General features: G+C 37.9%; 1 protein-coding gene across 1 annotated transcript in view; it reads right to left on the reverse strand.

Annotated features, from left to right (window-relative positions):
* alk (ALK receptor tyrosine kinase) overlaps positions 1-25,604 on the reverse strand; it is a 582,818-nt gene that overhangs the window by 48,519 nt on the left and 508,695 nt on the right. The window contains exons 12-13 of the mRNA XM_055155128.1: positions 14,443-14,571; positions 1,441-1,606 (exon numbers count right to left, since the gene is read on the reverse strand). Coding sequence (XP_055011103.1) covers positions 1,441-1,606; positions 14,443-14,571 — 295 coding nt within the window. The remainder of the gene's footprint in view (positions 1-1,440; positions 1,607-14,442; positions 14,572-25,604) is intronic.

Raw genomic sequence — 25,604 nt, forward strand, 5'->3', positions numbered from 1 at the left:
CAAATGCAGGTTAAGTGAGAAGAGGTAGACATCTGTGTGTATTTAGCCTATTTAGTTCTATGGACATTGAGCTATACTTTAAATATGCTCACTAAGCCTGAAGGCTGTTGGTTGAGGCCTATTCCAAAAACTTGGCTAGGTATATAAACTTAGGCTTGTCATGATAACAATTGCAGAAGTAAATTTAGATGATAAATGATGATTCTAAAGGTAAAATATTGTAAAAAAATATGAGCTGCAATAAATAAATAACAGAATGCAATACTCAAGTGGTTAATTTGTATCTATAATGATAATGATAATTCAGCTGTCTACAGCTTAAATGGTGTTGTAGTACAGAATGGCCAAAATGCACTAGTACAGAGGTATCAAGCTCAAATTCACAGAGGGCCAAAATTTAAATCTGGGACTAAGTTGTGGGCCAAACTAAATATTTAGTGAAAAATTTCGACAATATCTGCATGTTTTCTCTTCTTTCGAGGTATGTAATGTTAAACTTTTTCTTATTAACAAGGAAAATATAAAATAATAACAAATTTTTAAATAAATAATGTCTCTATGGTCTATCTGTAACCAGCAGGCAGCTCTAATACATATTTGATATGATCTTGCGGGCCTAGTATAATTATATCGCGGGTCAAATTTGGCCCCCAGGCCTGAGTTTGACATGTCTGCACTATTACAAATAAAAATACCCATGATACATATCTACCCCCCAAAATTATTATTCCATCTTTCATGTATTGAATGATAAATCTATATAGTATTTTTTGTGACAGGCTTATACAAACAATAGTAGCACTTTACAAAAATTACCATATTTAGCCTGACAAAACATGAACATAAACTTAATTCGTAATGAAGACATAGTTTATTAAGAGACTGAGGTTTAGAAACAATGTACTTACACTGTGGGTATTTTATATGCATTAACTAAGGTGCAGATAGAAACTATAAGCAGGTCTTTAAGCAGGGACAATTACCTGCATTTTTATATTTGTGCATTCTATTAATAACTTGATTTATTCAGAGCTTGTGACCAAATAATATATAGGAATAAAAGGAAGACAAAGAACAAAGAAAACAGCAGGGGACTCCCTTCAGGTGCAGCCATTTTTCATGTGAAGATGAATTCAATTGGACTGTATTGTTAATTATGATAATCATCAGTCATAAACTAGCCTAGCATTCCCAGTTGTATGTTTACTGTTGTGTGGGTGCATGTTCTGAGAAATGTTGAACAAATCAATTAGCATTTTCAAAAGGGCTTCAATCAAAGTAATTAGCCCTTAGTCTTAGTAAACAGTGCAGGTAGAAAGAAGCTCACATAAATGCATGATCATATCAAATAATAATACAACTGAGAGTAATATGCTATGGATGCATTCATATTCGTTTTAATTGGTGCAGAATACTAAATGTCCAGAAGGCAGTTGGTACCTGTATGTTCCACTTTCCAGGACGTGCCACATCTGGATGCCTTTCAATGACCCTCGGGTGCCCACGGACACGTTGACGTTGCTGTTCCTATAGGAGTTGGTGCACTGGGAAGGGGTGGGGCCTTCGGGACCCACAGCGCCACAGGTATGAAAAATCCATTTCTTAGCTGCATATGAAAGAGAGGGGAAAGTACATTTAGAACTTCACACATCCGAGGGAGGTTTTCTGTGTTCAGATTCTGAGATGATGGAGAGGCTAGTATCAAGCACAGTGCAAATTACATTTTAGCTTTTACGCACCAAGCAGTCTCCTTAGCTCTACCTACAGCAGAATGAGACTTTTACAAAAGAATAGCGTGCATTTAGAAGTCAGCCCCAAATGTGAGCCTTCTCCTATTAAACAGCATAACTTCATCTATTTGTAAATGCACTAAAAATATCCTCTGTGTAACTTTTATGGTGTAGGGCCCACACCTACACATGCTTTCCTTTTTTCTTTTTTTTTTTCACCCACAGTACGCTCTCCAATTGCAAATGTATTTATCATCATGAAGACAAGAAAGTGACAAGGTATTTCTAACAATAAAAACACTCCATAGAAACAAGCAGATTGCAGAGAGTTGAAAAAAATATAGGTGATAAATGCAGATTAATGTGAAGGTTAACTTAATGTCATTACTCGTAAAGATAAGACAGTAATACTGTGAGAACACATCGAGCATTTGCATTTGTATAGGGCTTAAGACAGTACGGGATAGGCCAGAATGTTAAGCCTGATTGGTGGATATAATCAAAACTGCTCTAATTTCCTACTGCAGAGAAGGAAACGGGATCACAGGTGACTACTATTTCTCCTCATTTTCAGAGTAATCCCCGATGCCACGTCTAATTGGAGTTCTTTTCCCTGTAATTATCCCAAGATTAGTCCTGTCACATGGACGTGGAAGGACTTAACATGCACACTTCTCCTCACGTCTCCTCAGAGGAAATATGGTGACTGCGTACTTGGCACCAGCTCAAGTCATGTTAGTCAAATACAGGTCATGCTGTAGGTACACCTTCATGAGGATGTACAAACTGAGAGAGACAATTATGATACTATGTGTAATCCCTTGATAGTCCAGGTAGGGTCCAAAGCAAAAGAAGATTTAATGTGTCAAAACTGAACAAAGGATTTCGAGGAAATATGTTTCATCTCATCAACGGCTCCAGGTCTTTAGTCATATAGTTGATCTCATTAGTTGGCTAATTATTTTACTGTGAAAATTAGGATTCAGAAGTGAACTGCGTGTTTATTCTGCCTTTTTAGTTCTCTGTCAATGGTTAATATTGATGAGTTTGTGAGTGCAGATTGGGTTAGGTATTTGGTCAAATCATAGAGATACTTAAAAAGAGTTGTGAGCTCTTTTGGCGGCACTTACCCCCTTTTATCTCTGGTAAAGGTTCATTCTGTTTTCAGTTTTAAACTTAGAATTAGTGATTCTTTTGGCCAGACAGGAGTGTTTGTTTACCTGCTTTACATGTTTTGGCTACTTCCTCTAGCATTCCTCAGAAGCTACTTATGATTTGCAGTGGTGGAGTTAGCAATTTGGGGGCCCTAGGCGAACTTGAGTTTGGGGCCCTCACTATAATGCACCGTTTTTTTTGTTTTATTTTTTTTTATGTGGAACACTGGACCAGTTCTACATTCTCTATTGGGTGCTTGAGAGTTCATGGGAGTTTGCCCAACCAGTCCACATGTGCTTTATGGATCTGGAGAAGGCATTGTCCCTCCTGGTGTCCTGTGGGAGGTGCTCGGAGAGTATTGGGAGTCCCTGCTTAGACTGCTGCCCCAACGGCCCAGCCCCGGATAAGCGGAAGAAAATGGATGCATGGATGTTTTTTGAATATATTTATTGTCTGTTTTTCCCCATTATTCTTGATGCATGCACATCTCTATTTGCATTATGGTGCATTGGAAACTTGTCTTATTAGTATTTTCACCTACTAGATAACCAGAGCTGAAAGTAGTTTTATTCTTTTGCTAGTACAATTATATTTTTGTTTACATCCATTACATATGATTATTATTAGTAAACTACTCTCATTTAATGTCATATTGAGAGAAAATCTAATTGCTCTGATGCCATTAGTGGCACTGAGGGCAATTGGATGGGGACCCCTCCAGGTTTGGGGGCCCTGAGCAGCCGCCTACTTTTGCCTAATGGTAACGCCGCCTCTGATGATGGGGTAGAGATGGGGTACAGATATGTCTTATAGGCTGCTTTCCTTAGTTTTTCCAGACAGTAGGAGAAAACGACATCCCCTACTGGAGAAGGCATCGACTTATGAATGCTCAGTGTATGTCTTTAGTTGAATGAGAATATTTTTTTGTCAAGTACAAGCCAAAGAGCTGCATCAAAACTGAAGTAGATAGGACAGCAAAATATATTCACTCTAAAAACTTGCCTATACAAGTCTATAGTACATATGTCCAGATTCATACAGGCAACTTCTTAAAAAGACAACATCATCAAATTGAACCACCCACCTCAAACATCAATAATACATTTTGCACTGAATTTCATCAAATTGCAGCAAAAGATGTGATATTTTAGTTTCTAGTTTATCATTTTCAATCTCCTAAAAGATCAGAAAGAAAGTTGTGCTTTGATTGCAACGTCCTGTGCCTTGGTACATTTTGGTAAACATGGTCTTAAATTCACCAAACATTTTCTTTCTGCATGCTTCTTGTGAAAAAGATTCTGGAAAAGTTATTTAGGTTGTAATCATGTTCCATTCATGTGGACTTTTCATTTCTGCTGCTGTCATCCTGAAAGATTACACACATTTTCACTGCGGCAAACTGGGATGAGCCATGAGTATTGTACTTGTCAGTGTGATGGGGGAGATTGGTTTGGTCCAAAGGCAGTGGGAAAGTGCTGCTGCATTTGCACTGTTTTGAGACTGGCAGTCGTGCTGAAAAACAGACTGGTTAGATGGACCAAGTGCTTGGCTTGGTCCTGCACAAGAATCACACGTGCTGTGACAGGGCGCGTGCTGCCTCCACTGAGCAAACTGATCCCTGAAGTCACTTTGTCCAACAACCAATGAGGTAAAAGAGTTAAAACTGCAGGGAATAAATCTCACAGAGCAACTGTTTCAGCAACTTTCAGAAGAGGAAAAAGTAAATAGGACAAGAGCCTTTTTTCAACACTGTTATATGGATTTACACATCTATTCTGCAAAAGTAGACATGGAGACAAGCAGGTGATGCTACCACGCCAGTTCTAGGTTAAATCAACATGTTTCAAGATATTTTTGAGCAACAAAACACCAACTGTTCTTGTTTTCCCCCGTCATTTGAAGCCTTGTATCTTGGTAACTTAGTATTAGACGGTTTTAACAACACAAACAAGAAATTACTCTGTATTCTATTGGCAGCAAGTAAAAAGGCTATAACTAGGAAGTGGCTTAAACCTGAGCGACCAAAAATTTAGAACTGGACTGATATTGTGCAAGACATCTACACAATGGAAAAGGTTTCATTTTTATTGAAAGTGCAGCTGGATTTATTTTACAAGATGTGGTCTAAATGGACAGAGTATGTAAAGCCTGTGAGATCAAACTACATATAAAACTACTTCATATTTGCAACGTTTTGTTAATTTGTGAAAAAGGTTCCCTGGCTCTCCAACCTGTTCGTATATGTTTTTTTTTTAAATGCAAAAGCAGGAACATGTAAAAGTACATTTGAAAAAAAAAGAAAAAAAAAGCACCAACTGAAGAATGTTATACTGTGGAACATTCCGGAAATAAACCTCCATGGAGTAAAATAGTAATACACCTATTAATGACACGGTGTGCTTGTCAAGACATATTTTCTATATTAGTGATAAAAGCCCCTCTGGTCTCCTTAGCATTCAATTGATCTCCCTTGGGTGCCCTTGTTTTTTCGCTTCAGCCCGGACCATTGATCTTCTGATCCATCGATATGATTGTATTCTACAGACACGTACACCAGGTCCAGGCCTCTACAGCCTAATGAGCCGTCCTCTGCTTCGCACTGAACAGAACAACAGAACAAACAGAACAAGATACGCACTTGCACAATACACTTTCACTAATAAGTGACCTAAACTCCTCACTACCTATGCATAACACTTTATAATAAGGAACTTCAGTGTGATAAACCATACTGAACACTACAACAAGTGAGTGATCAAAGTGGCAGTTTGATGTCAGTTTTTCAGTTTGTTTTTAAGCTACATAAAACAATTACCTTTTGGAAACTAAATCAATAGTTATTATTTTGCTGGGTACTGCTCGTAAAAGAACTGTTTTTAAAATTTGTAACATTCTTCACAAAGTTAATTTAGATTGATTCGAAAAGTGTAATTATTTTAGGTGTGTAGTTCCTTTCAAGCATTCTGTCAATTTCAACCATTCTTTAAAAATCCAAAATTCCACTTATAGATTTTGTAAGAACTTCGTATAAAACCTTCTAATTATGATGTCCTTCTCTGATCATTACTTCTTGAAACAAATAAATCCTGTTTTTGACCAATGAATGATTTTGAAATGAGAAACATGTTGACGAATCATTTGCGTTTGGAGAATGCTATTGTGTGGTGGCAGATGGACTGTCAGATAGACAGATGGCTTGGAATACAGTCTTTAAAATGATGCCACTTGTTGGAGATTTCAGACCTAATGCGCATATACATTTACATGTCCTCCAGATTGGCTCTAGAAGATTTAGCCTAGTTTCATGTGTGCTGTAGAAAATCATAGTATATAATGTCTTGATACCAGCCATCTCAGGATCTAGAGAAAAGCTCTGAAAGTGAACCCAGATACTGACCTGGTACCCAATAACTTAAAATACTACTACTAGCCCAACCTCTTCATGTAGCTGGTGCCAGTTACTTCACGCCTGACCAGCCAGTCCCTTTTACTTTCTTTTAGAATCTAGAAAAGACTGGAACCAGACCACAGAGCATGAAAAACCTTTATCCACGCATCTCTCAAATGCAGGAGACATTTCCTCTCCAAAATTCTCGTAACATTCAGAACTAATTATATAACTTCCTTTACCTGAGATAAATGCTAGTTTGGTACTTTGATTGTTGATTCTGTAAAAATATGTGCCGTTTCTCAATTCTTTATGATGGTTTTTCCCATTGTTTATGTATAATCTAGCCTGATTCATCAGCTTCGTGGAAACCGTCTGACCTCACAGCGTTAGGATTCGTTTGCTCGACGGTAGGCGGGTACTTTTTAATTTAACCAGTCTTTGCTATTTGGTCATGACGTATATAATGCGCCAAATCCCGTAGGAAGAAGGGCAATAACGTCTTTCCCCTTGATAAAATTCACCAAACATTCTCTTTATTCCGGCTTTAAATCCTCGATCTTGGGAATCGCAGCCAAGACAGAATGTATGGCTTCGTCTATATCCGTCTCGACCACTTTGTTTACTGTTGTGCTGTACCACAAAAGGGACCCAGACAGGTGCTTGAGTTTGATGTCATGGCTTCACAGCTCTTCACTGATTGGCTAGTGCGTGATCTACAACTTCTCGTCTAGTGCACAGGTGTCAAACATGCGACCCGGGGGCCAGATCCGGCCCTCCAAGACCTTTAATCTGGCCCTCAGCTGATTTTCTACAAAAATATTTTAATTATATTTTCTGTGGTGTTTATCACAGCAGCGTCTCCAGCGTCTCTGTGCGTAGCCCCTCCCACCAGAGCAGCACAAATGAGAACTTGTATCTTTCCAAACGCTCTTAAAGGACGATCGTTTTGACTGTTGACTGTGACACCCTCATCAGCAAAATGTCCAACATGAGAAAAGTGGAGTCCGAGTGCAGGATTTTACAACAAAAATTTACTTATTCCTATTTCTACAAGTTAATTTTATACAAGTTCATGTTAAAATTTTTGTTGAAATTGTATTTTTCTTAAAGTTTCAGGATGTTCATAATATTTTGTAAAAGAAAGAGTTCATCAATTAAAAAAGATTTCTGTAATAGATTTGTGTTTCTCTGCACAAATATTTGAATTTATTTTTATTTTTGGGGTTTATATCCCATGAGTTTTCTGATTCGGCCCCTTTGGGATCAAAGTCGGTTGGATACGGCCCCCGGACCAAATGAGTTTGACACCCCTGGTCTAGTGTATTCTATTTCCTGACCTAGTCGCTGGAGAGAACCACTAATCTTTGTCAAATTTTGTCAAAGCGTGTGGATCTAGATAGTCAGGTAAAGTTACTCCCAGGTTAAAACTCAGATCCTACAAAGTTATATATGAACTCTCACTCACACTTATGTAGATTTACTTGTGTAGCACTGTCACCATTTAACTAGGAACATCTGTCCTCAAAGCACCAGACACCAGAAAGACATACCAAGGTTGGCGCTCTACAAAAGCTTTTGAATACTAAACAGAAAGCTTATGGAAAACCCGAGTCCAATTAATTACAAATAGGCTGTTTTGCACGACACTGCTCATTATCAGTTTCATATCATGTCTGGGAGTGTCTAATGCCCCTTCTCCCAAAACCTAGCAACAACAACGTGCTAGCTAAGTGATTGCTGCAGGCTAGTGTTTATGTACGAGTAAACAACAACGTACCATCTCACATCTCGGCTGCGTTTGCTAATTAGCGCGCCGTGCTAAGTCCAGAGCCCCATCCGGCATGCACCAGGCGTCCAGGGAACCGCATCTGCTGTCAGTTACTTTCAAGAGCCAATCGAATAGCTTCAATCACCTCTCCTCCTGCCTTTGATTTAATGCCAGTTTTCGCTGTGACGCACGCTTTTGTTGTTTGCTGTTGATGTGTGGAAGAAACTAGAACACCTTGGTTATGTCACATCTACAAATCGCTCAAGTTAGCCAATGTTATTTTTTCCTATTGTGCATTTGGTTCCTAAAAGCATCACCTAGATTTATTCAGACGTGTTGCCTCTTTTTGAGGTCAATAACACATTACCCATTCAGAGATGCTAAAAGAAAAGAACATCCTTTTTTTTTTCTTGCTGCAACCCCAAAGTATCTACAAGGGGAGGGTTGGGGGTTGGGTCGGCTGCCAGAAGAAGAAAGAATCAATTGAGAAAAATGAAGGTGAAATCAGGGTTAAAAAATAAACCAAAAACTGTGTTTGGAACAACTGACCGAGATCAGAGCAAGTACCGACAGAAAGACAAGAGATGCTGTGGTACAAGGCCGTTAATGTGAGCAAACAGTGTCCGTGAGAGACTTCTAATGAGAGAAGAGGGAGCAAAGAACAAATACAACAAAGGGTGAAGAGTGATGGCATATGGGAAGGTGGGGCGGGTTAATATGGAGCCAAAGAGAAGCTAAATCAAGGTTAGAAGCATGTGTAAAGGTCCTATATTAATGTTATTAGGTTCTTTTTTCAGACCAAGAGTTTGTTTTCATACGTAACATACACTAGTGACTGCTCACTAGCGCTCGTCCTCAGAGTGGTCACGTGATGTTGCTGTGATGTGTCCGGTCAGCTGATTTAAACAGGTTTTGGCGCTGTCTTCCAACCAGTGGAGGCAGGACGACAGCGCCATCTGCAGTCTGACTTCCTCAGGACATTATCCCAGGTGTGTGAGAGTAAAAAAGCCCCTTCGTCCCCGTTGATAGTCCCATGGGTACGTTTCTGTATTTCGACTGCTTCTTTAATCCAGTGTGTGCAATGTGCAATGTTTCTTGTCCTCTGTCCCAGTGATGTTTGCTCCATCCCAATCCAGAATGTGGTTCTTTCCTTCTCTCATTCTGTCCTATGTTCCTTTTTTCATGTACTATAAGAAAACAAACACTGTTGCTGGACATCCACAGGATAACAGACCAGGACAAGGGGGCTTTTTTACTCTCAAACACCTGTGATGCTGTCCTGTGGAAGTCTAACTGCAGATGGCGCTGTTGTCCTGCCTCCACCGTTAAGAAGACAGGGCCAAAACGGCCAAAACCTGTTTAAATCAGCTGACCGGACACATCACAGCAACATCAAGAGACCACTCTGAGGAAAAGCGCTAGTGAGCAGTTCAAACTGTCAGGTATGAAAACAAACTCTTGTTCTGAAAAAAGAACCTAATAACATAAATTATCGGAAGACTAAAGGTCCTATATTATTCAAAATGGACTCTTGTGAGCTTTTAGTCATGTAAAGACATATCTGGAATGTGTTTTGTTTCATTCACGCATTGAGTAACCCTTTATTATTAAGCTCAAAATGCTCTGTTCTACCATGCAGCATCATGAAGCAGTAGTTTTTTCCAATGATTCTAGTGAGTTTAAAACACAGTAGAGCTGGAGCACTTCCTGTATCCCCACATGACATCAGGAAGTGGAACAGAGTTTTCACATGGGTAAATGAAACAAAACACAACTCCAGTTATGTGTTTAGGGAGGAAACAATACAATTATAACAGAGACCAGAAAACAGCATAATATGGGTCCTTTAAAGCAAGGGAAGTAGGTCAGTGGATCGTTTCATGCTAATTTAAAGAGACATTTCTTACACATGTGACATCATCTGCTTATCATGGAGATGTTATTGCTTTGCCTGGAAAGTTCCACAGTATTGCATTAAACTTATCCTGGGTTTATTTCATTATTCTTTTGCAAGTGAAGTCACCTCTACACAGATCTGACCTGTAACTTAACACCACCTGTTACTAAATATTGATAGGTTCCAAGCCATGGCAGTGGTCCTCCATTGTTACAACATTACACCATACAAATTTAAATATATCTTTTGAATGTGAAGTTCTTAAACTGAAGAGGAATAATTTGCTTGAAAACCATGAATACAGTGAAAGCTTCTTAACAAAGTAAGATCTTCATAGAGGTAAGCAGGTGGCTGACCCTTCATCAGAAAAGTTTGATATACGTCAACAACAGGGCTAAGGCATATCTAATTCAGTGTGATAGTGTGACAAAACAAAATTAAGATGATCATCTGGAAATACTACAGATAAAATAAGGTGTGATGAACCAATATCTAGGTGGTTTATTTGTTCTGTAATTTAGTGAAGAAATAAACAAGTTCAAATTTCTTTCCAAAACTTTCAGTTCAATATTGCAAGGCTGTACAGCAATTGTCAAAGGGTTAATATCGGTGGGTGGGAGTCAAATTCTTGAATGAGTGACAGGTCTGCAGAGTGAAATCCTTGAGTGAACCCCTCGCGGACATCAGCAGTGAGAGAAAAGAGAAACCAGGACAGATAGATGGACAGTGAATGGAAACGGCTCAAGGCTGTCTCCTGCACGCTTCTCCTCCGTACAAGTTCTTTACCCCTCAGTTAATATCTATGGTAATCACAAGGGCAGGAGCAGCATGATCTAACAGTCTCATCTCTCTCCGAGGACGTTTAAGTCGGCCAGCTTTATTGTATCTGTACTATGTATTACCTGTGTAAGCACATTATTATCACCTCTGTTGCACTGCCCTTGGAACTAAATCCTTGTGGTGTGCTAATAGGAAAAAAATCCACCTTACAGTATATCAGAGTGATCAGTTGTTTTCAGAAAAGAACATAACAGGAAATAAATATATAGTACATTTGGTGATACAGCATTGATATTGTGAGCTGCTGTGTCGATATGTGTTTTCAGGTCTCTTAGCAATTTGTTTTGATGATGAAAATAGATCTGCAAAGTTAATACAAAATACAAGCAGTGTTTAACAAAGAAATATTGTGGCTAAAATGTATTTGGTTCTTAAAAAACAGCAATATATCGTGCAGCATTATTATCGCATGTATCGCCATATCGTATACTGAGCCATGTACCGAGTATCATATAGATTCGTGAGGGACCCTGTGATTCCCAGCCTTAACATACTGTATATTAATCTGAACATTATCCAGTATAATTCTAATTGTATTTCTGCATTTTTCTGTTTTAGAGCAGCATTCTTCTTTGCCTGTCCATGGGTTTGAGAATGATGACATATTAGGACTATTGCCTTAGCGATTAACAGTTTTATAGCAAACTTTTAAATCTTTTCAAAAGGGCAAACGCTTCAAAATGTTGCATAAAACAGGTGGCAGCAACCCATGAATGCAACTTGTAGATTTTGGTTTGAATCTTGATCCATAAGCAGAAATTTCCACCACTGATGTATTTCATCAGCTTTGGCACTTCATCACAACATCTTTGAGATATGTTACTGTCAAATTTAATATCTTTTCCACTAACTATCGTGACACTTTTTGACTGTAGGATTACACCACCTAAAGCAAAAGTTACTGGTAAAGACTCCAGTGCCTACAACTCTAAACAAACACACAGCATGAATAAATGAGAATAGCATCTTCATATATTATTTGCTTTACAATAGGAAACTGCTTACAGGAATTTTCTTTTCACTGCATTATTTACATTGTACACAGTGTCTTGACTTTTTGGGGAGCAGGCTTGTATTTGTCTGGAGATCAGCATAATCCTTAGCTAGATCAAACCGCTGCCAATAATGCATCTGCAGCATGCTGTCCCAGCCTCACCCCTCAATAGAATATGAGAGTGCTGTGCAGACTGTAGATTAGTTCAAAAGGGCACTTTGGGCACTTGTTCCTACTTGTGGTGGATCTTAATCTATATTTAGCAGCTGCATTGAGCCAAACAAGAGTAGCCATCTGAAGGGCTGCATTATATTATTTATTGCAGTCACAGTTGGTTTGCTCGTCGGTGACTGCAGATAAAGAGATGACAGACTAAAGAAAATCAAAGCACATGAGCAGACTGTGATATAGCCATTTAAAAATACTACGTCATCTTTCTGTGTAAGTGTATGTAGTCAACTGAATACATAGTCAAGATGAATGAGTACATGAACATAACTTGATTAGATCCCTCAATAGGCTTACAAGTCAAGAACACACTTAGGATTTATTGTTAAATATTAAAATGGACTTTTTGCTCCATGGAAAGTTTGGCTTTAACATTTTACATACAATCAGAGAATCGTGAAAGTGATGTGCTCTTGTGTTTCTTTAAAGGTCCTATATTACATAAAGTTGTGAGCTTTAAGCCTTGTTGTAATGGTTTTACCTCCTCAAAAACATACCTGGAGTTGTGTTTTGTTTCATTCACAGTTCATTCAAGTTTAAGTAATCCTTTATTATTAGTCTGTCTACATCTCCAAAGTTCAAAATGTTCTGTTCCAACTTCCAACTCATGTAATGGCAGTTTTCAAGTTAATAGTTACTTTTACCTTTTGTTCGGTAGAGATCGAAAATTTGTAGATCTGAAATCGTGCAAGTGATTCTAGTGAAGGTGTGTGGAGTTTAAAAACACAGTGGAGCACTTCCTGTACTACATCATGACAAGCTGGAACAAAGTGTTTTCCAGTTGAGAGAAGAACTCAGTGTAAATATGCCGTGTTTGTGTGTTAAACATGTGTAAATGAAACAAAACACAACTCTAGGTATGTTTTTTGATGAGGACACAACATTATAACAGATCAGAAAATAGTGTAATATGGGCCCTGAAAGTACAATTGCAGGTTAAATGAATTTTTCAGTTGAAAACATTAGTAAACTTGATGTTGATAACTTTTCATCAACTTTGTAGAAAATGTGGACAGAGTGGACATTTGGCTTGATTTTATGATTATGTTATCCCTGCTAATTTATGTCTGCAATCAGGAACTGCAGATGGAAATTATCTATTTAGTTATAATTTGTTGGTGTTGATCTTTGTGAGCTTAATGTCCCATGCCCATCGTTCCTTCCAATAAACACTGGACTGCCCTTGACATCTTGTATATTTGCCTAATCTTGTAAACAGTCATCAAATCAAGTTAAAAGCTGAACTTGACCCACAGCTGCCTATCACTCATCCCTATCCAGAAGAGAGTGCGTATTTTCAAATGTGTGAAATATCACTCGGCTCCATTACAGACAGCAGGCTGCTGCACTAAGACTGATTCACAGCTTCAGTTCGCAGAGATGTATTTTAGAGCAAGTGTGATATGAAACTAACTCTAACTTATGACTTTTAGTATAGAAATGCAACGTGCTTGTCTGTAGCCTTTCCAGAAGAGTGGAGTGAGGGAGAGGGAACACATGGGGTGGAAAATGTCAAGTCTGTGTAACTGCTTCCATTGACATTCTCAGGAGACAAATTGGAGGATTTTACACTTCAAAACTGCCCGTCCTGCTCCATTTAATGCCAAAGGAGATCTGTAGACTCACTCAAGATATGGACTCGTCACTAGGGGGCACACTTACAATGTTGCAGCCGATGTAGAATCACTGAAAATGTAATTGGGATTTGAGACAGAGGAGAAGATGAGACAGAAGCCCCAAAACTCTTATGTATTTTAAATGCATGTGTTTAATACAGTGTAATACTGTCTTAAAAAGCTCATATTACACTAATTTCTGATCTATATTATAATGTTCATGATATGTTTTGGAGGAGGTAACAACATTCTAACATGACTAAAAGCTCATGAGTCAATTTTGCATAATATAGGAGATTTAAGTTATTGTATCTAAAATATTTAAGACATCACAGTAGACATCTTACTCTCTTCCTCTCCTTTCAGCTGTCATTTGAATCTAAGATTTGAGCAAGCTTCTATGATCGACTTGACCTTTGAACCTTGAGTAGCTTCAACATAGGAAACGATAATTAAAAACAATCCAGATATAGATATTGATAATCTGATTGTGGAAGTCACATGGCTCAAAAGGCAGGTGGAAATTGGATGTCTTCCTGTGTAAACAATTACCCGTATGAATGACGGTTGTGATTGAAAAGGTTTGACACAGATTGTCAGCCATGTTTCTATTTCTATCAATCTGACCCTGAGCAGTTGTGGTTTAAAGCTACCGCTACAGCAGTGTGGGGAGTCAATGAATAATGCAATTGTAAAGCAAACATGAAAACAATTCTCAGAAATTCATGTTAGGGGAAGGGAAAAAGGGACTTGTTGCATAAAAATAACTTCATACTGGGATCTCCCATGGCTACAAAAACACAACAAGTTGGATAACACTTACATGGGGGTGGGGCTGGTGGGTTTATCAGATGACTCCCATTGGATGGCGTTGTGGTCTTGATATTCCTGTTGGTCGGTCTGATGGTGATCCTGGTGGCACTAGTCACCACTGGGGGATATTCTCCATTGGCTGGAAGAGGGGAGATACACTTGTTAACAAAAGGAACATTGTATTTTCATTCTGTCCTCTCCTGTGAAGCGTTAGTGCTGCGTTGCTGTTATACTGAAGAAGTAAAGCTCAGACCCCTGACTGGTGCAGAAAATGTGAAACCACCAGCAGGGGTCATCCTTTCATTTGTAGCAGCGGTGACTCTACAGAGGAGAAGAATTCATAATGAGTGTCTGTGTGCGGCTGTCTGCACAGTGAAGAAGCCCACTCAGCCTCAGTGCCTCCAACAATCCACACATACTTTTCTCTGCACAACTTAACCTCCCATGAACCTCCATCTCCTGTCCCTTTAAAACTTAGATACTTGACTGCAGTAAAAATAGGGACCCTGGCACTTCTTTTATGTTCTGTTCACTCAAGAAATAACATGAATTTCCTTTCAGACAAATGAAAAACAGTGCATGTAAATACTCACTAAAGATGAAAGACTATAGATGAAAATAATAAATCATGTTTTTGACTGAATGGTGTTATGAAATCTATACAACCCCAGTGCAGTAAACCATTATGACCATCAGCCCATGCAGTGAAGTAAACAAGCTCGCCCAGATTGATACATGTACCACACTGAATTGAGTTCTACACATGATCAGTGTGGGACTGTTCATGCTGAAAGCAATCAGGACCTATTGGGAGGCTCAAGCTGATTGGTTGAAGCATCACAGAGGAACAATCTGAAAAATCAAACTTTTGTTAAATCCAGTTGAGAAAAAAGCACAAACTTCTTTTCCGTCCACAAAGGCACAAAGCGCTTCTCTCTGTATGTTTTTCACAAAATAGTCTGTATTTTCACAAAAAAAAACCCAAAAACCTGTATGTACGTCTGTTGCATCATCGTGTTTGTTTTGGTTTGTTTAGGAGCTTCACCTTTGGCTTCCATCCAAACCACAGTGCTGCAATGTGACTGGCCCAGTCTGTGATATTATTACAGATTTTGTTTAAAATTGTTAATTGCTCTAAGATATGGTAAGTTTTCATCCCTCTAAAATACATGGATAAACTGCTTGTTATAATTAATGTCACACTCAATAAACAGAGCTCTATTTTTTTCCTCAACCAAAAACATTAAAGTCATGGAAGACTAAATTTAACTGCTGAATTGTGACCTGGAAAAGTAGTCAAGTGGCCCAATTGTGCAGCTTTGGAGCGGCTCTGTGTGGCTCTGGTGTGGGTGGACAATCAGGCACTAGGGACTCGATCTCAGATGAATCACCTTCTCTGATTCGGTCAATGCACCGCAATCACCAGAACAAAAAAAGATTAGCTTTGTAGGATCAGCGACCACACACGATTCAGGCAGCCAGAAATCAATGAAAAGGCTGTGTTGAGTGAACATAATCACAGTTATTTTCTTTTTAAAGTGTGTTTACTTCAGGTACAAGTGATAGCTCCTAATTGGAAAATGCAGGTTCTTCATTACAATCAATTAAATCAGATGCAATTTGTGAGACATTATGAAGACAATCTAAGGTTATAGATGTAAAGAATTAAAACCACTTAAAGCTAGAATACACGATGTTCCAACGAAGCATGAAAGGAGAAAGTACATTTGTCTAAATAGTAGTCACAAATCCTTTGGCACACCACTAATATTCTAATGCGTTCTCATTTTTTTAGCCACTAGCACAGCTTTAGAACTCATTTCTAAAGACAGAGAAGTAACGCAGGGTGGACTACTCTTGCACAGTCAACGTCACAAAGTTCTGTTTTTACAATACATTCATGCAGTTTTTTGTACAAATTTATTAACGAAAAGCTAGGAAATTAAACCAGATCATGAATATTTAAAGTGAATAAAATACTTACTTTCACTTATTATATTATTTACATTATGCAGCCATTGCCCATTCACTGAAATGTGTTTTTTATTCCTTCAGTGGGCAGTGCAGATTGGTTTTGTGTCCTTGGGCAAGTCACTTCTAAATCATCTATTATTATTTTATGTTTATGCTGCCTTTCTACTACCGAAATACAGTACTGACATGTATACTTTTATTGTAATGCACGTGCAGATTTTTATACTTTTCAAGATACATTTTAATCACTCAAACATGTTAACGCGGTGATTATAATGCACATGCTGTAATTATGCCACGTATCAAACAGATGGCGTATCTACAGTAACAGAAGTAGTTTCTTTTGTTTACATTTTGTTAGCTACAGAATACTGAAGTATTTCTGTTTTGAGAGAATCCTACAGGGTTGTTTCCTGACTTTGCTGTCATCTATGTGCTGTATAAGACAAGGCCACAAGTTAAAGTCTTGACCCTTTGTTTCTGTAGTGTTTTGATTTATACCTTTATTACCACCTGGGAACAAAAAATAGGCGGCTGAGCTGAGTTGTCAAGAATAAAAGAAAGAGAAACAGGTGGAAAAAGGTAGCCACTAACATCATCTTTGAGGAGGATTTAGTTGCTATAGTAGGGATGTAACGATATCTAAATCTCACAGTATGATATTTTCACGATATACAGTACATCTCAAGGTACAATATTTATTGCAATATTTTGTGGAGGCTAACAAAATTGTGAATATGCTACTTTTTCCTCTTAAAATACATTGCATAGAAGTGCTTAAAACTGCAATTTCTTCATGTAGTTTGCACCAAAACAGAGCAAAGGATCATGGTCTATGTAGTTCGCTCTGCTATTGCTGCACCATAACAATGAATTTAAACAAAGAAACTTATGATTTGATATATTGTGATGGTCCACAATATTACTGAGAAACTTTTGACAATACGATATCACGATACTATGGTTATCACACTATCATTACACTATTATTATGGTTGTTACACCCCTATCAGTTCGAAAATAAAATGTAAAAAATAGAATGAAATAATCCCTCATTCATCCAGGAGCGGTGATGGTAGAAAATGTTTCAAAGGTAAATAATAAGTGATTTTGAAATGAGCAAATGTGTACGATAAAAAAAAGAGACAGTAACTGATTTTTCCATCACTTTATTTATGTTCTAAAAATCATTAAATTACACTGTATTGAATGACATGTTTAAAGTATAGGCCGTATAGAATAGAAAGTTCTCCAGGAGGCTCTTCCAGCTCCTTCTGACTCTGGCTCCAATTGACTTACATTAGGATCTTGTCGCTCCTCTCTCGGTAACTGCTGCAGTAAGCCTCGCCATTTGGGTCTTAAAATGTTCATATTAACCCACGACACATGATCCTGAATTTTTTTTTGCTATTATGTCTGTCAAAAAAATCCTATTCATAACATCGAGCCTGGCTCTGGATTGGCTCCTGTAACCATGAACACTGCGAGCCTCATTTGAGCGATGAACACTATGGGTGACGTTTACACTCTCTTAGTCCACTTCAATGGTTTAAAGGTGCACTGTGTAACATTTCTAGTGGAGGGTCCAGCACCTGTTTGTCTATATGGAAATGTTATCGTTTTGTCTAATATTTCACAGAATAGATTAAACCTATCTATCACAAGGGAGACAAGCAAGTTATAGCACTACACTATGTTACAGTTCAGATCTTCAATTCAGTTCAGATGGAGAGTCACTCCTATTCACAAAGGAAATTATTGTGTTTTTGACCAATAGAAACACCCGTAATGAATAAACACTAGATGAATATGTTTAATGTCATACCATGGAACATTCCAGACAAGACAAGAACATCTTCAAGCACACAGGTAGGTAGTGAACCCTCCACCAGAAAAGTTACGTACTACATCTTTAAATTTCCAGTATAAAATCTCAGTTTTAATTCACTGTTGATTTAACTAGTGAAAACAATGGCCAAAGCCTATAAAAAACTCATTATTGTCAGCCTGTTGTGTCTGGTCATATGCATTCAGTACAGAAGCTTAAACGATTGAGATAACACACTCTGAATGAAGCATGTCGTAATTCTATTGTTGATTAAGCCATTTTCTCAAGGCCATTTGCCATTTTGGACCAGCATCCAACTGAACAGCTGCAGTTATGATTAATTTTAATATGTACAAACGCTGCCATCCAATATGTTTTAGTGCCTCTTGTGTCAAACACTAGCAAAGGGAGGTTTCAATTTGGGGGGATTTGCTTTCTTTGGTTGTGGGCCAAAGTCTAATCTTGGCTTAACAAAAGGCAACACCAGCTGATTATTAATGAGCAGGTGTAGGCTGACCGCACGCTCTGTTATTTTAACTAAAGACAAACAAATCACACCTGTTTTTAAAGTCAAAATAGACCTTTTTGCCTCTTTCATCTTTAATCAATTCATCACATTGGCACCCTTTCTTTCGGTGCCTCTTCTAGTCCTTGTCCTTTATTGCAATATGGCGGGGGGCTCCCTCAACAGTTTTGGAGTTACTGTAGACTGTGGCGCCATTTGGTCCGAGAAAGCATCCTCCGCCGTACAGGTCTTATTGGTGTTCCTCCGGGCCACTCTTTCAATATATTTTTCTTCACTTCTCTACATTTGGCACCAATCAACCATAACATCACCACTCTCTCTGCTTATTTGGCGTGCTATGGCCATATGTTCAAATGGCACCTCTTGCAGATTCACAAATATCCTTACACAACCATGGATAGACACTGGATACTGACCACATTCTTTTCCATTTTTCCATGTCTGTAGGCTTATGGACAGAATAGATGTACTTGAAAATTAAATGGGGGTATAGAGTGAGTAGAGACATTCAGAAAACTGCACAAGGCTATCACAGAATAAAAGCTGCAGGTTTATTAAAATAATTAATAGACTAAGTGGAAAAAGCTGGACAATCTTTTTGAAATCCAGATGTTTTGTCTGCCACCCTGAAATCATTTTTAATTGTTGTGTAAATTTTTTCTGACATGGATAAATCCTGGAAGAACTGATGGTCCATCCAAATCATAGACTGTATACCATATTTTTTGTACTATAAGTCACTTTTTTTTTCATGGTATGGGTGTCTAATGTGACTTATACTCCGATGCGACTTGTATGTTAAAATTTTCACACTGACAGTCGCAAGAGGCTTTAGGCTTGTGTGTCAGTATCCGCTGCTCCTATTACTCCTGTACCAACATGTACCACTGTCAGATGGCTCTACTGCGCATGTCTCCAGCAGAAAGAGCTGTTGTCCTGCTGCAAGTAGCGAAAGCAGCCGAAAACGGTAATCGAGCAGCAGAAAGAAAGTTTGAAGTGGGCAAGAAACTTGTAACAACTGGGAGGGTGCACCATGCAACTTTCCCGGAAGTCACTGGATGGGTCGACAAAGTCTAGACTTCAGTGACAACAGAATCCATCCTGCCGGGATTCAGAAAGGCCGGAATAATTCTAACTGGAACTGATGCTGAGTCTGACAATAGCTACACAGAAGAGGAAGTGGCACTCCGTTTACATCTGGAGGTCATGGAGTTGCTCAGAAGTGACACCGAGGATGAAGAATTCAATGGATTTAGTGATTTGGAGTGAGATGGAGAGTTTGGTGAACTTGTTCTGTTTTATTGTTTATGCTATAGTTATCTGAAGAACTGTTCATATGTGACATTAACAGTCTGTTGTTCTCTGTTCTATTGTTTTTACTATAACTTGCCTTTCAACAAGAAATGTCGGTTCCTGGGCTCTGATTTTATAAAATACATTTCCCCCAAAAAGTGCAACTTAAAGCTCAGCGTGACTCATGTTTTTTTTCTTCTTACACATTTATGCATTTTTGATCTGGTGTGACTTATGCTCCGGAGCGATTTATAGTCCAGAAAATACGGTATGTAAATTGACATAGCTAACTCTCTAGCTGTTGTGTTCCAAATAGGAAATTCACATGCCAGCACTTACAGCTCCTACTGACCCTAGCTCCAATGGACTTACACTGGAATACTGTGGCCTCTCTCTCTTAACTGCTGTGAGCCATTTTGGTTTTTGGTCTTTGGTTCATATTAACCTGCTCTAAATGATCCTGGTGTTTTATTTTGCTATTTTGTCCATTCTAACACATGACTTTTGAGGAGAAACTGCTCATCTTTTGCTAATTCCACTCTGCCCACTATCTAACAAACATGATCAAGCTCTATAAGTTACTCAGTAATTGTCATATGGCTATGTCTGACCAGCTTATGTGATCCTCCAAATACATCAGTTATGTATGATAATCTTGAAAGTTGGAGTAAAAAGTATAGTTTGTTTACCTAACATTGGTATACATGAAAAAAATCAATATCCCATTCCCTTTTCCTGTAATCCTCCAATAAATGCACCGATCTAGAGTCTTAGCGGTGTGGAGGCTACGATACAGATGTGCAGAGCTGATGGATTATGAACACAGCACTATGAGTTAGAGCTGATAGAAGTCCCCGCAGTGGAGTTGAAAAGGAGTGAGATGTATACATAAAATGAGTGCAGCATGTTTGATATAAGCTGATGTCATTGCTATTCAGATCATGCACAAAGGTTTCACACAGTATTAGTATGCGGAGGCAGTGAAAGCAGTCGGCAGGTCGCTCACAGGGTGAAGTGGACCAGGGGCCAGGGCGGGAGCAGCGCAGGTTGTCACTGTTCATTAGCACACTGCCCTAAGCTGGCTACAGCCCACCACCCGCCCACCACAGGAGCACCAGCGGGGGGGAGGCCAACTACCAACCAGGAGCACGCCCCAAATAACACGCTCAAAAAGTTTTAAATATCAACACTTTGGAATAGAAGGGGGTGGTGGTGGGTGAGGGGTGCTAAAGTAAAAGCAAACACAAAACTTATTTACAAAGGGTGCAGGTCTTCTTATAAGTGACATTTTCAGGACCTTTTCACCCTGAAAAAAGCATTAAAAAGAAATGAATAATTCTCTGTATTTGCCTGTTGCTACAGTGCAAACATTTAGAAGAGCTATACTCAAGCATACACAGTGCTGAATGTTCAATCGTATTCCAGGAAAAGCAATATCATCTGCATGGAGACAAGCAGCTGATTAACTCCCCACTAGAAAACTTCAGATAATAACCACAGAAATCATTTTCAATATCAGACTATATAATTGTCATCAAACATACAGGAACACAAAAGGTTTTCCACCATCTAAACCTTTGGTGTTCAGCTAATACAAAGCTTGTTTCAAAATGCCTCAGATAGACACAACTGTATAAATAAATCCCTATTCCAAACTAATAAGAAGAGAGAAGAGAAAGAACATTAATGAGTTCGATTTTGATTATAGAAATACATTGGTTTAGAAAATACAGATTCTTGTAACTTCAGTTAATAATATACTAGGGGTGTAACAATATCCAAGTCTCACGATACGATATCGTCAAGGTGTGAAACTCACGGTACAATATTTATTGAAACATCCTGGGAAAGCTCATGATATGGTGGGGAGGTTCACAATTAGGGATGTAACGATGTCCAAATCTCTCAGTATGATATTTTCACAATATACATCTCGGGGTATGATATTTATTGCAATATTTTGTGGAGGCGAACAAAACTGTTAATATGCTACTTTTTCCTCTAAAAATGCCTTGACAAGACTTAATTCAAAGAACTAAGACTTAAAAGTGCTTAGAACTGTTATTTCTTCAAGGATCATGGTCTATGTGCTGTAGTTCCCTCTGTCTTTTTTTTAGCTATTACTGCACCATAACTCTTAATTTAAACAAAGAGATTGTAATTTGATATATTGTGATGGTCCACAATATTATTGTGAGAACTTTGACTATACAATATCACGATATTTCGGTTATTGTTACATCCCTATAATAGTCCTCTCCCCCTATACTTCTCATTATGCAGATACTAAATACAATTTAATCAACTACACATTAAAAGAGGAGCTATATGAACCACACGTCATACATTTTCACTATTTTTATATGCTAATTGTTCTTTATATAACTAGGTTTATAGACCCAACCAGACTTTGTCTTCATATGAATGTGGTTGATAGTTTGGTACCAGCCCAAACCTTCTTGATTATTAACAATTTGCAAAATTTGAGGGCCAATGCTAACAGCTATAGCAAATGATTTAGGGGACTGGCTCCAGAATTCTCAGATTTCCCGGACTAGCTTAATAGCGAGTGGTTGATAACCCTAGTATCTAACGCTTGATCTCCATTTTATATGAATATGTTCCAAACGATATATTTTGTTTTAAATAACTAATTGCTATTGGAGATTTTTTTTGGATCATAGAAAAGGTATAGAAAAAATAGACCACACCCCTTTACCATAGAAATGATACAACTTTGTCGATGACGTTGCTTGGGGAACCTAATTTTTTGAGGGGTGTAACAATAACCGAAATATCGTGATATTGTATCATCTTCTCACAATAATATCCATCCATAACCATCACAGTATATCGAATTACAAGTCTCTTTGCTTAAATGAAAAAAAAAAACACAAACGGAGGGAACTACATAGACCATGATTCTTTGCTCCATTTCAGTGTAGACTACAAGAAGAAATAACAGTTCTAAACACTTTTAAGTCTTAATTCTTCTTAATTAAGTCTTGTCATGGCATTTTAAGAGGAAAAGTAACATATTAACAGTTTTGTTAGCCTCCACAAAATATCGCAATAAATATCGTACTGTGAGATGTATATCGTGAAAATATCGTACCGAGAGATTTGAATATCATTACATCCCTAATCATGAGCTTTCCCACAACATCGCAATAAATATCGTACCGTGAGGTTCATACCATGACAATATAGTATTGTGAGACTTGGATATCGTTACACCCCCAGTTCATGCAATGTTAAGACTGTTGACATTATGAGCATTGAAACTTTTGAGAAGTTTAAAGCTGGTTTAAGGTAAAGATACAGATGTAAGCAAAAGCTCCAGAGCCTCTGTGATACATGCCAAACACTAGCACAGGGTGTAAATTGTGCATTTAAGCGAATTGGCTCACAGTGAGACCTTATTACTTTTCTAAATGTGTTTGTAACTCATTAACACCCACTTAATGTAGATAATGAACTACTTTATAATGAGAGTGGGAGAGAGCAGTCAAAGAATTAGTACAAATATATAGACTACCTGTGGCTGGAACTCAGGTGTGCCATAGATAGTCTGTTTATAATTGAAGTTGAGGACCAGAAAGATGAGGAAAGTAATCAATTGAGAAATAACTGCTGCATGAGCTGATCACATAAAGATTATTCAAAACTAAAATGGCCGTCTGGGAGCGAGAGATAAACACAGTGTTTCTAATTACCTCTTTATGTCATTAAGAGAAAGTCATCCAGGGACTGAGCAGCATCTGTACTTACTGGTCCATGCTGTGTGTCCATGTTGTTACACCCACAGGTGCCAGAAATAATTACCAAAAAGAAAACATCTCAATCTGTGCTGTACTGTACACACGAAGGCAAGAAAAACAAGGTTGTACTTTTTAAATAGTTTTTACTTACTTAACTTTATTTGATACAACAGCAACAATCTGATTAAGGAAAGTATTCTCTTGGCTCGTATGGTAATGTGGGTTTATGTTTTGAAAAGGTGAGGAGGTTTTGCTGTGCGCACATTTTCTTTTATTTTATGTGAAATATATTTTAAGACAACAGAGCAGAGCATTAAGTTTTTGGCCACAAATTGGAAGGTCAACAGTTTGCCAAAGAATAGCTATATATGGAATTTAATTATTTTACTGTTTTGAAGGTGGAAGCAGTACATTAACTTGTATAAAAATATCTGCAGTGTTGATGATTTATAATAACCCATTTAAAAACAACTATGAATGACAAAAGCATGAACCTATATCTATATACCTATACTTTTTCATTTCATTTCATTACTTTTTTTTTTATTTTAGCAATTTGTAACACTGGGTAACCCCTTAATTTGCCTTAATAAAGCATGAACAAAGACTGAATCCATAATAAACAAATATTTTTATTTAGAATTATTCAGGCTTTGTGACTTAATTAAGGAGTTATGGTAATAATAAACCTGAATCATTCTTAATAAACTATTTCTTCATTAAAGGTGCAGTATGCAGCTTTTCAAGTACAGGGTCTGCCACCTAATTGTCTCAGTAGAGATGTTACTACTTTTGTAGCACTTGTGGTCGGATAAAGAGGCCTCACAGAGTGTATGTTTACTTCCATTGCCATATGCACTGAAACACAAGACCATCTATGACCATCTATCTATCTATAGATGATATATTATATATATAACTCCCTTATACAAATCTTTTATAAAATAAAAATATGAGGTGGGTGGTGGTTTCTAATCTATCTTAGTATCTGTAATACTATTGGGATATTCTGTGGAGTCTAAACCGCTAAAACTGTTAAAGTACTACTTTTTCCTCTTAAAATACCTTGATAAAACTTAATCCAAAGAACTAAGGACTTAAAAATGCTTAGAACTGTTATTTCTTCTTGTAGTCTACACTGAAATGGAGCAAATGATCATGGTCTATGTCAGGGGTGTCAAACTCATTTTGGTCTGGGGGCCGTATCCAACCGACTTTGATCCCAAAGGGGCCGGATCAGAAAACTCATGACATATAAACCCCAAAAATAACAATAAGTTAAAATATTTGTGCAGAGAAACACAAATCTATTACAGAAATCTTTTTTAATTGATGAACTCTTTCTTTTACAAAATATTATAATATTTTGAACAACCTGAATCTTTAAGAAAAATACAATTTCAACACAATATTTTAACATGAACTTGTATAAAATTAACTTGTATAAATAGGAATAAGTAAGTTTTTCTTGGAAAATCCTGCACTCGGCTCCACTTTTCTCATTTTGGACATTTTGCTGATGAGGGTGTCACGGTCAACAGTCAAAATGATCGTCCTTTAAGAGCGTTTGGAAAGAGGCAAGTCTTCATTTGTGCTGCTCTGGTGGGAGGGGCCACGCACAGAGATGCTGGAGACGCTGCTATGCTCAGCACTACAGAAAATTAACAATATTTTAATAAAAAATAGAATCAAAATATTTTAGTAGAAAATCAGCCGAGGGCCAGATTAAAGGTCTTGGAGCACACCTGCGGTCTATGTAGTTTCCTCTGTCTTTTTTTTTTTAATTTTAT

The sequence above is a fragment of the Boleophthalmus pectinirostris genome, unplaced genomic scaffold (assembly GCF_026225935.1).
Source record: "Boleophthalmus pectinirostris isolate CB_2022bp ecotype Guang Dong unplaced genomic scaffold, ASM2622593v1 HiC_scaffold_10, whole genome shotgun sequence".
Taxonomy (NCBI): Eukaryota; Metazoa; Chordata; class Actinopteri; order Gobiiformes; family Gobiidae; genus Boleophthalmus; species Boleophthalmus pectinirostris.